Source organism: Eulemur rufifrons, chromosome 10, assembly GCF_041146395.1.
Source record: "Eulemur rufifrons isolate Redbay chromosome 10, OSU_ERuf_1, whole genome shotgun sequence".
In the NCBI taxonomy this organism is placed as follows: domain Eukaryota; kingdom Metazoa; phylum Chordata; class Mammalia; order Primates; family Lemuridae; genus Eulemur; species Eulemur rufifrons.
The window spans coordinates 727,105-742,401 of NC_090992.1; the positions used below are offsets into that span (position 1 = coordinate 727,105).

The 15,297-nt window shown below is 40.6% G+C and overlaps 1 protein-coding gene across 1 annotated transcript in view; it reads right to left on the reverse strand.

The window, feature by feature from the left end:
* Nucleotides 1-3,923: 3,923 nt before the first annotated feature.
* The window catches only part of MEIKIN (meiotic kinetochore factor), a 53,489-nt gene continuing 42,115 nt past the window's right edge, over nt 3,924-15,297 (reverse strand). Inside the window, exons 12-13 of the mRNA XM_069484023.1 lie at nt 13,120-13,243; nt 3,924-4,172 (exon numbers count right to left, since the gene is read on the reverse strand). Coding sequence (XP_069340124.1) covers nt 4,132-4,172; nt 13,120-13,243 — 165 coding nt within the window. The 3' untranslated portion in view covers nt 3,924-4,131. The remainder of the gene's footprint in view (nt 4,173-13,119; nt 13,244-15,297) is intronic.

Genomic DNA, 15,297 nt, shown 5'->3' on the forward strand with positions numbered 1-15,297 from the left:
AACACTTACAGGTCTAGAAGAGAAGGATCCAACAGAGAAGAATGAGAAGGAGCAGCAGTAAGACAAGAGAATAAAATGTCCCCAAAAGGAGGAATGGGTCAACTGTTGAATGTTGCTGAAAATGTACGTGTTCACTAGATCTGTCAACATGGACATCTTGACAAGAACAGTTTCAATGGAGTACTGTGTGCAAAAACGTTAATGGGTTGGGTTTAAAAAAGAAAGAACAAAGAAGTGGTAAAGCAAATGCAGACAACTCCTCTGCTTTGCAGCGATGGGGGGCAGAGAGGAGGGAAAATTGGTTTTAAGATGGGAGACATTAAAGAATTGTATACGCTAATAGAAATAATCTAATAGAGATGGTGAAAATAAGCACCTACTATGTTACAGGTGCTAAGAATACAGTACAAACGAGAGGTACAGCCCCAGCCCTTAAGAAACCAACAAGTAACAAACAAGTTATTACTGAAATAAGTTATTTTAGGGAACGAAACTTTACCTTAAATATAAAATAAATTGGCTTGAAATCTTCTCCTTGAATTCTATTAGAAGTGTACAAAAGAAGGTCCCTTGCAAGGGTACACTTCTATGACAAACATTCTTCCAACGAATATTTATCAAAACTTAGTATGTGTCTTGCAGCTGTGCTACAACCTGGAAATACAATAAATAGTTTCTGCACTCAAGGAGCTTATAGTCTAGGGAGAAAAAACAGAATCTGACGGGCAATTATGGTACATTGTGATAAATTCTATGAAGATCTTCATTATTAGGATGTTCTATGTTGCACATGCTAGAAAACCCAAACTAAAGTAACATAAGCAAAGAATGAAACTAATTAGCTCTCATAACCATACCTAAAAGTAGATGATCTGTTCAGGCATAGCTTTATCCAGGGACTGCAACAATAGTATCAAGAATTCAGCTTCTTCATCCCATCTCTAATTGCTCTGTGTAGACCTGTCCCAGGCATGTATCCTTTCAGGTAAAACTCCAAGAAATGAAGGAAAAAGCCTATGTCTGGGCATTCCAAGAAAAAGCTCTGATATTTAATCCAATAGGATCATTTTAGGCCTTGGACCCATGCCTGCACCAATCCCTGTGCCAGAGTTGGGTGGCAGGGCTAATGTTAATTGACTTACGCCATTAGAAGTCCTACCCCTGGAACTAAGGGTACGATGAATCCCACCTAAATCCTATGGCTTGGAAGTTTAAAATCCACTTAGGATGGGGTTAGAGAGTAATTGGTACAGACGCAGGGGAAGTCACCACACGTCTGTTATCAATATCTATGGCAGTGAGAGACAAATGCTTGGTGTTAAATGCATAGAGATGGTAGCCAAAGCCATGGGTAGATGAGATCACCCTGTGTGGGTGTGTTGCCTGAGAAGAGGCCCTAGAACAGAACCCAAGGAAACACAAAAACTTAAAAGACTGGGCAGAGGAAACAGAGCCTTCGAAGAAATGGGAGAGGGCTAGAGATGAGACGAAAGCCTGGAGAGTGATATTTCCGAGAGGTCATTCTTTATCGGAGGCTTACAGGAAGAGAGTCCTAGTCTGCAACAACATAGCTGGGAGAAGATGGATAGGTGGGAACCAAAAACTAGTCTTCAGATTAGCATCAGGGAGGTTGCTGGTGGACTTGTGGGGAACAGTGTCAGTGGAGAACGAAAACTGAAGCCAGACTGTGGAGGGGGTGGGGGGAGAAGGAGCATGGGGTGAGGGATTGGTGAGATGCAGAAGACACTCTTTTTAGGAAACATGAGCGCAAATGGATGAATAATGATGGGTTAGCTAAATCCCATGGAGTCAAGGCAGGATTTAAGATGTAAGATGATTAAACATTTTTAAATGCAGGTTAGAAAGCAAGAGTAGAGCAGGAGAGTTTGAAGAGAACTTTTATCTGGAAAGTCTGGACATCACACCCTTTATGTAAATATATATGATGTGTACACAACATAAAGAGGCTATTCATAACTGAACAAACCACGATGAACGACACCTTGGAGAGGTTAAAAAATTCACTTCAGTTAAAAATATAAAAATGAAAATGACATCATACCTTTCATGCATTTTTAACCAGACTTTTTTGGTACTTATGACCCGAGATTATTTTATAAGGTGTGATTTGAAAATATAATTTTAAGTGCTTAAGAATAAAGTTTAGGCTGGGCACTGTGGCTCACCCCTATAATCCTGGCACTTTGGAAGGCTGAGGCGGGAGTTTGAGACCAGCCTGGGCAACACAGCGAGACCTTGTCTCTACAAAAAATTTTAAAAATCAGCTGTTCATGGTGGTTCACGCCTGCAGTTCCAGCTCCTTGGGAAGCTGAGGCAGGAGGATCGCCTGAGTCCAGGAGTTTGGGGCTACAGTGAGCTATGATGAAGTCACTACACTCCAGCCTGGGCTACAGAGCAAGACTCTGTCTCAAAAAAAAAAAGAAAAGAAAAAAGAAAAGAAAAGTTTAATTAGTTATATGCTGAAGTATTTAATAAAATGGTCCCATTTCATTAGCTTTTTTTAGATCACAGACCACTTTGAAAATGTGGTGAAAACTATGAGGCTCTCTCCAGAAAGAGATGAACTCCCTCTTCATGTTCTTCCAGGAATATTCCTGAAAGACCTATGAGCCCTGCCCACAGATACGAGGTTAGGTGGACAAACTTCTCCTGGGACTTGCCAACAGGATTCCTCTTCGGCCTTCTCGTGTCTGCAAGCCAGCAGGCTTCTTCTACTTGCCTTCCACTTGATCATAATTGAAATTATGTCCTCCTCCACTAAGCCTTGAATGCCAATTCCAACTCCTTCCTCCCTGTGCTCCCATCTATAAAACAGAAATACTGGACTCAAATACTCCTGCCTTCAAATCCCAGCTCCATCACTTTCCAAATTACATCGCCCTGGCCAAGTACTACCTTTCTGAGCTAGCTATATTTTCCTTATCGGCACTATGAAACTATTAATGTCAAATGTTTATTTCCTCCAACCCCACTAGGCACAATCCAAGAATCAGGCATCATTCTTCCTCACAGGAACCTGTCACCTGATTAGAAACTATCAACTCATTCTCATTTTCTCCCCTCCCCCTTGGATTACAAATTCCTTGAATGCAGAGAACAGACAGGCCTATTTCAGTCCTTATTTCCCCACTGCTCATCACATTTCTGCTTTTAAAACCAACACAAGAGTTGCTTAGTTAAGCATTGATTTAGAATAGAGGTCTAGATTCTGTCCTGGCCTCCGTCACTAATGTTCTCTTCCCCATTTCCTCACAACTTTTTCATATTTCACCTCCAGATAAATCACAGAATCACAAACAGTTCTGTTAGTGGCTTAAGGCCTTGTCAAGTCATTTACAAGAATATCTTCAAAGGGACTCCTAGTTAAAAATGAACACTATATAGCTCATTTGACCTCAAATTAATTCATAGATTCTATAATTTTCCTTAATACAGAAGCAGTTTTGAAAACAGTCTGTTCACTCCACAGGACTGCTGCTTTTTAAGACGGGCATTGTCAAGATGCTGCAAGTAACATTACCAAAAAATAATAATAACCAAACAGTGTTAGCTAAAAAGTTAGCTAAAAGTTGGGGATGAGGTAATATATTAAATACTTAGTATACGATTGATTGTACATATTGTGCATTCCCTGCTTCAGCAAACCTTGAGTATAGAGTTTCTTTCAGTCAGACCTGAAATTAGGTCTCTCACTCATGTGGTTTCAATTAAGTTCTGTTAAAAATAGCTCCTAAGCATTTTCATTTTTAGAACTTCAACAACTTTACCACTTTTAATCCATACAAAGGATAAACTCTGGGGGGAAAAACAGTCACAGGAAGTTACACAGTACTCTGTGGTGTTGGTTCTTTATAAGTAGCTAAAACCGTCTATTTTAGTGTACAGTCTTCTAATATCAGCTATTTGGTTCTTATTTTATAATATAAATACACATACTTAAGTATATGGAAGAATGTTTCTTAACTGATTAAAAGTAAATGACAAGAACTTCAATAGAATTTCAACACAGACATAGGACACAAATAATTGGAGAATTTTTAATTTCATGTAATTTCAGGCAGGCATGGTGCTTTATGGACTTCACAGTCATGTCTTCAAAGCAGTGAAAATTCAGCCACAGCTGTTACAGTTTGCCATTTTTATTATAATATCTGGAGAAAAAAAAAACAACAGATTACTTCATACACAGCAGGTACCCAACAGCTATTGGTAACCAGTCCCTGGGGGAGCAAGCACCTGATGCCCAGGCCACTCTAGCTTCATCCTGTCGAGACTCAGGATACATATCCAGAGGCCATTAAAAAAAAACAAACAAAAAAAACAAAAAACAAAGGAATAGCTAGCTCGCCCCTTCCTGGACACGCTCAGGACGGTCTCTTTGGGGACACAGGGAACCTGCTCCATAACATGCCCCGGGGAAAGCCTGGAAAAGACTGCTGTCAGTGGCCATCACCTGGCCTTTAAACCCAGCCTTGTAACCTGGAGCAATCAATCCATCTGTGTTTCTCATCCCTGTCCTCTTCAGCCACCAGCCAAGCAGAAGCCCCTCACACTCTCCCACCCACCCTTTGTTTGCCTTCTCCTACTCTTTGTTGCAGTTGAACCCAGGTTCTTGGATTCTGGGCCTTTCTCCCCGATGTTTTGTGCCAGGAGAGCCACGGAGGAACCAGCTTTCCCTATTTCACGTGCCCACTCCCATGCAATGACACACCTCGCCCCTTGGCCTAATCAGCCTGTATCACTGGCTCTGAAATCTTCTTGTGCCCTAGAAATACCTGAGATTTTAAAGATTCTGATGTCTCGATCATACTCCATACCAATTAGATCAGACTCTGGGTGAGGGACCAGAATATAAGACAACCAGGGAAGTATGAGGTGCACCCAAGTTTGAGAACCAGAGACGTGTCTTTGCTATTTGAAGTGGCGTCCATGGTCCAGCAAGGCTAACATCACCTGAAAGATTGTCAGAAACACAGAATCTTGGGTCCCACTCCAAACCCACAAAATCAAAATCTCCGTTTTAACAAGATCCTCAAACGATTAACAGGTGCATTAAAGTTGAGAAGCGCTGGCTGTACTACCCTCCTCTCCTCCTCGTTACTGTCTTTACTGACCTCACACCCTGCAGCTCACTTACTGAAGACTTTGGACACTGGTTCACAGTCTTCCTCTCCACATAAACTTCTGGATAACTTCCCAAGTGGGTAATTAGCCCCCCTGTATCTAGTCTCAGCTACCCCTTATCTCCTCAATGTTCATACACATGTCCAGGGCCATGACTTAGATTTTCCCTTGACATCACCTAAACTGCATCATTTCTGAACCTTTACAGTAACAGAGACCTGGAAGTCATCCTCTAACTGTCCTTCTTTCTCACACCCTACACCAGTACCTCGGCAGTCACTAAGCCCTGTCACCTGTACCAATACAAATTTTTAGTTTGGTTCTCAAACTACAGAACTCCTGAATCAGATCACTGAGGCAATGGCCTGGGAATCTGCATTATTTATAAATTATTCTGGTGATTTGAGCACTATACTTTGACATACACTAGCTCAGATCCGTATTTTCTCAACTTTGTTCATCAGAACTTTTATAAAGCTCCCACCTGGCCTTTCTGCTTCCATGCTCATTTCTCTCCAAATCATCTCCATCCTACTTGCTAGAGTGATCAAATAAAAAGTAACCTTGACCAAGATACAGTAAAGATTCAGGATGGCAAAGGAGGCTCGCCACGTCTGCCCCTGATTACTACCTAAGCCTCTGTTCTCAGAGTCCAATCTCCATCCACTCCAGCCAAATCCAACCAATCCCAGTTCCTTAACGACGTGAGGATGATTTAAGCCTGTCATTATTTACGCTGGTTCCTTGTGCTTATGCTCACCACGTCCCTGCGGCCTCACAGCGTCCTGCAGAGGGTCCCACATGCAACCTTATTAAAGCACATAAACTCCACTGGACTTGCTGTATACGTCTTACTTCCTCTATGAGATTATAAACTTCATCAAGACAACAACTGTGTTTTTATATCAACATCACCAGCAACTAAACACGTCTAGCACATGATATCCAGACTCAATAAATGTATGCTGAATGAGTGAACCAACCAGAGAACTTCATCTTTTCATTCTCTGTGACACTAAAATGACAGGCTTAAAAGGCCTCCATGACGCCAAACTAGTTTGATCTTTTTCCCCAAGGAATTAACTAGCACATTTCATCTCTGTATTTGTATTAAATCAATGTGTCAAATACTGTGTCAAAGACTAGACACACTTACCTTATATATTATTTACGTGAGATGGCACAACCAAATTTAGCATTGAATAAAATAACCACTTAACATATTTTAGGCTTTTTGCAATTTAATAAAAACCAAGCAACAATTTTCAAAAGGGAAATGTAGTATGCTAGATTTGAGGAATTAACCTAACTTATAGAAGCAAATAATAATTGTTATATAATGAGTAATTATTATATGTCAATACTTTTACATAGATTATCTCTAATCCTTACAATTCTTTGATTGTTGAACTTCTAAAATAGTAAGAACTACTACTTTATCAATTTTACAGATAAGAGGCTAAAATTCAGAAAGCTTAAGCAATTTGCTGATGTGACACAGATACAAATGAACGTAGGGATGCCCGATTCTTACATGATTTCTGCTGCCCTCTCTCAGATACTTGAATGGATCTGTTTCCACCTCATCTGTCACGTATCGGTGTGGTATTTCTGCCTGCTCTTATCAACTACACATTCAAACCTCTCACGAAAGATAATATGTATCCAGTTAAAGGCTGTTATTCTACTATTAACTTGATATATGAATTTATAACACAATTTATCATCTCTTCTGGAGCTCAAAGTAAAATAGAAATTTTAAAATATCACTATAAGGACAGCTACAGGTTTGTCTGACTTTCCAAAAGGTATCACTAGGTTGGAAGTCATTCCTGACACCTCAAAGCAAAGTTAGAAGTGTCCTCTCCTGGGTTCCTGCAGTGCCTTGTTCTAGTTCTCATTCTGCCAGTAATTAGCTGTGTGAACTTGCGCAAGTCACTTAATCTGGCCAGGGCATTTTTATCTGTAAAATGACCAAAATAATTATAATAAAATATAATAAATAATTATAATTATAAAAAATATAATAATAATTATATGGTTCTCAAATTTTAGTGCTTCTTAGAATCACTTTGAGCGTTCACCAAATTACAGATTCCTGTGCCGTATGTCTAGCAATTGCAGTTTCTGCAGTTATTCGGTCCAGATGGCCAGAGGACCACACATTGAGACACTGGACTGCATGTTCTCCACAGCCTCCTCTATCTGGCTGTCACTATTCTGAGACTGTCTGCCCACACCACCTCCTCTCTCGCATCTCTTCGGTTCGCTTGCACCACTTTGGTGCTTTAATCAGCACAACATCAGTTATTAATGAACAAACAGCCCACTGAACACAGTCCTAGACCATCAAGAGCGAGCTTCACCTTGTCGTCCTGATTAGATTATTGCCAAACTAGCTAAAACTTTAAATGCTAGGATTAATAATAGGCTGCTGCATGTTTAGAATAACATGGTCACTAGTTAGCTCTGAGCTTTGCTATTTTTACTAAAGGAAAGTAGCCAGGGGTTGGAAGGGAATTAAATGAGGAGGCTGCTGTTATGGCGAGAGCCCAGGCAGAGGCCAGGAGGTGGCACCATTAGATCAACATTCACTGGGCACCTGGCAGAGAGGCCGGAGGGGGAGGCAGTTTGCCTTTGTGAATTAAACTAAAAACTAAAAACTTTGGTCTGAACACTCAAAAGAACTTCCCAGACACATTTTGGTTTTGCTTTGTTGCATGCTTAAATCCAGAATTTTGACAGTATCTGATGTCATAAACTAATATGATAGGCCAACATGATCAAATTAAGAGTTTCTCCTTTTTTAAAAATATTTCATTGAAGCATAACAAATACAAATAAAAATACATATGTGTACAGCTTGATGGGTTTCACAAACATAACACACCCATGCAAACAGCACCAAGACAATGAAACAGAATGGTATCAGCACCCTACAATGGCCCCCATAACACTTTCCAGTTAACACCCTGACCCCAACAAGGGCATCTACTATAGTAATTTCCATTATAGTTTAGTTTTGCCTGGTTTTGTACTACATACATTAATAAATAATATTAAATGTACTCTACTGTGCCTGGTACCTTATGTAAAATCCATCAACATGTACATAACTGTATATGTAACATGCAACATCTCACAGTTGCACGTAACTATTTATAGTTGATTCTCACCACCATGTAACAAGCCAATGAATGAATGAGGGCATTAAGTGTGAAATGTCCGATTTCCTTAAGTACTAAGTTTGACAGTTGACATCTATAACATCTTCACATTGACATTTCTTGTTTTATTTTTATTGTGAAGGTACATCCTCATTCTTTTCAACATACATTTTGGCTTGTGATTAGCTTTCAATTTTTTTAGAGCAATTTTTATGAAACCATGGATAAGTAAAAAATTCATGTTATTTTTGAATATGAGTTCCATTGTGGAACGAATGCAGTGCAGACAGCTGGAAATATCAGTGAAGTGTTTGGGAAGGATGTGGCTAATGAACACATAGTACATTCATGGCTCCAGAAGTTCTGTTGTGGTGATTTTAATCTTGAAAATGAGCGACATGGGCAACCTGAAACCAAGGTGGATGACGATGAGCTAAAAGCTATAGTGTAAGTGAATCCAGCTCAACCTACGCATGATTTAGCATCAAGGTTTGACGTTTTTATCCCAACAATATTGAACCATTTGAAACAAATGGGCAACGTAAAGAAGCTGGATAGATGGGTTCCACACGAATTAAACGAGCCTCAGAAGAGAAATCGTCTCACAGCTTGGCTTCTTTGCTGTCACGACAAAGGCTAACCATGTCTACACTGTATTGTTACGTGTGACAGAAACATGGATTCTTTTTGACAACTGCAAGCGTTTGGCACGATGGTTGGATAAAGATGAAGTGCTGAAACACAGTCCAAAACCGAATATTCATCTAAAAAAGCTGATGGTGTCTGCTTGGTGGTACAGCACTGGTATTACCCACTACAGTTTCATGAAGCCTGGTCAGTGGATTACAGCAGATGTCTACTGCAACCAACTGGATAAAATGATGAGGGTGCCTGCGATTAAGCAGCCCAGAGTGGTCAACAGAGATAGGCCAATCCTCTTGCAAGAACACATGTTGCAAAAAACAATGCTGCTCAAACTACAGCAGCTGGACTTGGAAACTCCCTGTCATCCATGGTATTCATCAGACCTTGTACCAACTGACTATCAATTCTTCCAGGCTTGGGCCACTTCTTGCAAGGAAAAATATTTGGTTCCCAACAAGCTGTGGAAAATGCCTTTCATGATTTCATCGCCACTTGCTCTCCAGACTTTTTCACTGCTGTCATAAACGAGCTATCGTTAAGATGCACAACTGCGTTGATAGTTTAGGCACATACTTTGATTAACTGTACTTCTTGTTACAATAAACTTCTGATTCCAAATCAGACATTTTATATTTAATGACCTAATACCACAATGTATTTATCCATTTTACTTGATGAACATTTGGACAGTTTCCAATTTTGGGCTATCACAAACAGTGCTGCTTTAAAAATTCTAGTGCATATTTTCTGGTGAACATATATACACATACACATTGCAGTCAGGTAACTGCTGGGTCTCCAGGGGCCTTCCACCTCAGGGAAGTGTCTAGGATCCAGTGGTGTGAGAGACATCCCTACTAAGCTGCAGGATAAGGTGTTGTGTCTGGTTCCCCTACAACCAGAAAGGAGACACAAGGCCAAGTGAGCCTTTTTGGGTGTGCTACTCCAGCCCATTTATCAAATGACCTCAAAGGCTGTGAGCTGAAGGAAGGCCCAGAATGAGACAAGGCCCAGCAAGAAGTCCAGGCTCCTGTGCAAGATGCTCCGACCCCTGCGTCACGTGGACCCAGCAGACCCGACAGTGCTTGAAGTGTGCAGAGCGGACGGAGATGCCGTTTTGAGCCGTTGGCAGGTCCCCATAGGTGAATCCTAAGGGCAAACCCTTGGGATTTTGGAGCAAAACCCTGCCATCCTCTGTGGATAACTACTCTCCTTTTGGCCTATGAGTGGGCTTCAGCAGAGACTGAACACTTAACCATGAGCCCCCACGTCACTGTGTGACCTCTGAGAAGCCACCACCAACTGTGTGCCGGTGTGAAGAGCAGCGCTGCTTTATCAAACTGAAGTCACGCACACAAGACTGGGCACAAGAGCCTGAGGAAGTGGCCCAGGTGACCACGGCCCCCACTCCCGCCACATGACCCTCCCTCTCCCTGTCTGCACTTAGGACGTCACGAGCAGTTCTCTACAATCAGTTGACTGATGAAAACGAAGCTCAGGGTTGGTTTACAAATGGTTCTCCATGACATGTAAGCACCACTTGAACAGGGACAGTTATGGTACCTACATCTCCTTTCTGGAACATTCCTAAAGGAAATTGGTGATGAGAAATCTTCCTAGTGGGCAGAACTTCAAGCAGTGAACCTGGTTGTTTGCTTTGTTGAAAGAAGAACTGGCCAGACGTTTGACATCTATATATGTCAACATCTGTAAATGCTGGCTTTAGGTAAAACAGATTATCCTTGATAATGTACATAGGCCTCATCCAATCAGTTGAAAAGCTGTAAGAGCAAAACTGAGGTTTCTCTGAAGAAGAATCTTCCTGTGGACTGAACCATCAGCCCCTGCTCAGGAGTGTCCAGCCTGCTGGCCTGCCCTACGGTCTTCAGACGTGCCCAGCTGGCCCTGCAATTGTGTAAGTCAATTCCTTGAAATGAATCTCTTTGTATATGCACGTGTATGTGCATATGTGTGCATGCAAACATAAACACATGCACAGGTATGTATGTGTGTCTGTGACATATACATATAAACACACACACACACACACACACACGCACACATCCTACTGGCTGATTCTTTCCTCACACAGGCATCCGCTATCTTCTACCATTATACTGATATTGCCAGAATCAGAGATAGAAAGAAGCCTATTATATGGTCTTTGTCCTTGAAAAATTCATCACCTGAGGGAGTACAAAAAGTCAGTATTGTAAATTAGGTCAAGCGGCAGTATATTGTTGTAATGCTTAATTCCAGATGTCCATCTGACTGGAGTAAGGGATACCCAGAAAGCTGAAGCATTATTTCTGGGTATGTCTATGTCTGGGAGGATGCTTCCGGAAGATACTGGCATTGAGTGAGTGGACTACGTAAGGAAGATCTGCCCTCACCTAAAGTGGACAGGCACCGTGCAATTGGTTGAGGCCCAAATAGAACAAAAAGGCAGAGGAAAGACGAGTTTATTCTCTCTTCTGGAGCTGGAACACCCATCTTCTCCTGCCCTTGGACATCGGAGCTCCAGGTTCTCTGGCCTGTGGACTCTGGCTTTGCACCAGCAGCTCCCAGGTTCTCAGATTCTGATTTGGCCACTCCCTGGCTTCCCTGGCTCTCCAGCTTGCCGATGGCATGTCACGGAACTTTCCAGTCTCCATAACCATGTGAACCAATTCCTATAATAAGTATCCTCTTATAGAATATATCTGTATTTACCTATCTACATCCTACTGGTTCTGTTTCTCTGGAGAACCCTAACCAGTACAATTAACCAGTGTCAAATGAGTGGTACTGACTAAAGTATTCAAGAAACTTAGTAATAGAGACAGATCTTTGTGGGCTTGGAGGATGCTCAGGGAAGGCACTGCAGAGCAGAGGACAACAAGCGCCAGGAGTGAACGGCTTGGTTGAAGTTATACACAATCTGTTAAATTTCAGCTCCTTCATTGGCTGCTTACTCATACAATGTGCCAAAGCTCCACTGAGTAATTAACATTTTTCCTGAAATGCCAGAAAGGGAGTACAAAAAACCATTTGTAGCTTAGAAAGCTTAAAAGATTGAATTCCTCCTCACCACTTGGTAGCAGTATGATCTTGGACAAACGGCATACCAGCAGTCCGGAACCTTTCTGGCACCAGGGACCAGCTTCATGGAAAACAATTTGTTCATGGACCGGGGCTGGAGGTGGAGGTGAGGGTGGGGGTGGGGAATGGCTTGGGGATGATTCAAGCACATTACTTTTATTGTGCACTTTATTTCTATTATTATTACATTGTCACTTGCCACTCACTGATAGGGTTTTGATATGAGTCTGCAAGCAATGCATTTATCATGGTCTCTGTGCAGTCAAACCTCTCTGCTAATGATGATCTGTATTTGCAGCTGCTCCCCAGCCCTAGTGTCACCACCTCAGATCATCAGGCATCAGATTCTCCTAAGGAGCACAACCTAGATCCCCTGTGTGCGCACTTCGCAGTGGGGTTCGAGCTCCTATGAGAATCTAATGTCACCGCTGACCTGAGAGGAGGAGGAGCTCAGGCAGGGATGCAAGGGACGGGGAGTGGCTGTACATACAGAGGAAGCTTCCTTCCCCCACTGCCGCTCACCTCCTGCTGTGCGGCCCAGTCCCCAACAGGCCACAGACTGGTACCGGTCCACGGCCTGGGGCCTGGGGACCGCAGCTGCATACTACTGTAAGCCTCGGAGTCTTAATATGTAAAATGGGGATAACAGTGCACATCCTGTCTACCATCAAGTCATAGTGAGAAATAAACATAATAAGGTTCTCAGCACAGTGCCTTTCACAGAGGAAGTGTTGAATCCATGCTAGGTGAATGCAAAAACATCTCCACATCTTCAAAAAAAACGCTACTAAAAATGAAACCCAAACAACACTAAAGTTCAAATAAGAGGAAGTACCCTAGATAAATACATTTCAAACCAATGTCATAAGCTAATTATTCAAAAGTTACATTTTTTTGTCTTTAAAATAATTATTTTACTCAGATTCTGAAACCTGATAAGACTTTCATATTTTTACCATTTCTACTGTAAGAACTCTCAGAATAAAATTTATAACTGAATCTCCTCTGTAAATAAGGAATTTGCCATGAAAAGATGTTTTACATCATCTAAAAAGTATGTTCTGCATCCACACTACAGTACCTTGAGGAACATCTTTAGGAGGAGAATATTTCTTCTTCTTTACAACAATGCCTTTACTTTTCACTGGTCTAGTTCCTGGTGATGCTCTAATAATGCAACATATTTCTGATGTATTTGAAGGAAACTGAAAAAGAAAAAAAAGCAGATACTGCATAATTCCTCCAAATATTGTGTTTATGTTGCTTTATTTCACATGCAAATAGTCTCAATATCCATATTTCATACATACTAATAGCAAGTATGTATTAAATGCCTACTCACTCCAGAACTAATTGGTTTTAAAACATTTGCTCATTTGATACTCACAAGAACCAAGCAGGGCAGATTATATTATCCACATTTTACAAATGAGGAAACTTGACAAGATTGGATAATTTAGTTAAGGACAGAGAACAAGTACGACAGAATTGAGATTGAAACACTTCAAAGTGGGAGAGAAAGTTTGCATGATTTATTGAGTTAAAATAAAAATTTAAATTTAATTCTAAGTCAAACACTAAGTTCCTTGATTTCTCAATTCATTAATTTTGACAATTTATCATCAAGCAGATAGTCTCTAGAATAAAGAAATATTAATACTATATCTTTCAGAAGTGACATATCTTTGTTTCTTAGAATTCAGAAGTAGAGACATATATTTATCAAGGGCTCTTCCCATTTTAAATAAAGTCTACATGGAAACCTCTTCTACCGTAAAATTTATTTTATCCTCTGTGGTGGACAACTGCTATTTTCCTGTCCCATTTCCTGCTATTTTCCTTCATTTTCCATTCTTCTGGTCCTGAACAGTATTAGAGTTTTTTTGAAGAATCTACTCACCCTACCAGCTACACACCACCCCTTCCTTATAGATTAGATAGAGTTGATAATACTTTTGAACACCATGGTTACCACAAGACCCAGCCTAGCCAATCAACATATCCCATGATTCCGGACATACGAACTCAGAGGCAAAAAAAAAAAAAAAATTAATTAGCTCAGGATAGTTCCAGGCAGTAATGAAGGATGAACTATATTTCCCCTCCTAAAATTTCCTTATACCACAATAAGAGAAGTGTTAAACTCATGAAAAATCAAGCTACCATGTGTAATATATCAAACAATGGACTTAAGCCCTCAGAACATCAGATATTGAAACTGCCAAATCAGAATACATTAGCCATGTCTGAAATTACTGAAGAATTAACAAGTGAAATCTCAAGGATGAACAAGCAACAGACACTATCAGGAATGAAAAGCAGACTCAAAAAAGAAACAACCAGAACTACCAAATGAAAAATAAAATTGTTGAAATAAAAATTCAGTGAAATGCTTAAGAACTAGAATAGATACAGATAAAGAGAGAATTACTAAAGAAATTACCCAGACTATAACAAATAAGTGAAAAGTATTAAAGAGAGGTCGAGATCTGCATTATACTCTGATCAGCACAATGGACACCCACCAGCGTAAAATCATCCAAAAGCTGAAGTTCAGAGGCCAGATACCACAATGGCTCAAGAGATAAAACAAAGCACTAAGGGTCTACCCAAAAGGATGAACAGAAATCTACCCCACTTATCAATTCTTTCAATAAATGTAAATGGCCTGAAATCCCCACTGAAGAGACACAGGCTGGCTGAATAGATAAAAAATATAAGCCACTTATCTGCTGTCTCCAGGAAACACATCTAAACCACAAGAACTCATTCAGACGCAAGGTGAAGGGATGGAAAACAATATTAAAAGCAAACAGAAACCAAAAGAAAGCTGGTATAGCAGTTCTCATATCAGATAACACAGTCTTCAAATCAACAAAAATAATGAAAGACAAAGATGTTCATTATATAATGGTAGAGGGAACAATTGAACAAGAACACGTAACAATTCTAAATATTTATGCACTTAACACAGGCCCACCCAGATTCATAGAGCAAATCCTACTTGGTCTTCACAAAATTGACAAACACTAGCACTGTAATAGCTGGGGAATTCAACACCCCTCTGACAGAACAGGATAGATCCTCCAAACAGAAAATAAAGAAACAATGGACTTAAACAGAACTCTAGAACAAATGGGCCTAACAGACATTTACAAAACATTCTACCCAAAACCACTGAATGCACATTCTTCTCATCAGCTCAAGGGACATTATCTAAGACTGATCACATCCTAGGCCACAAAACATGTCTCAAAAA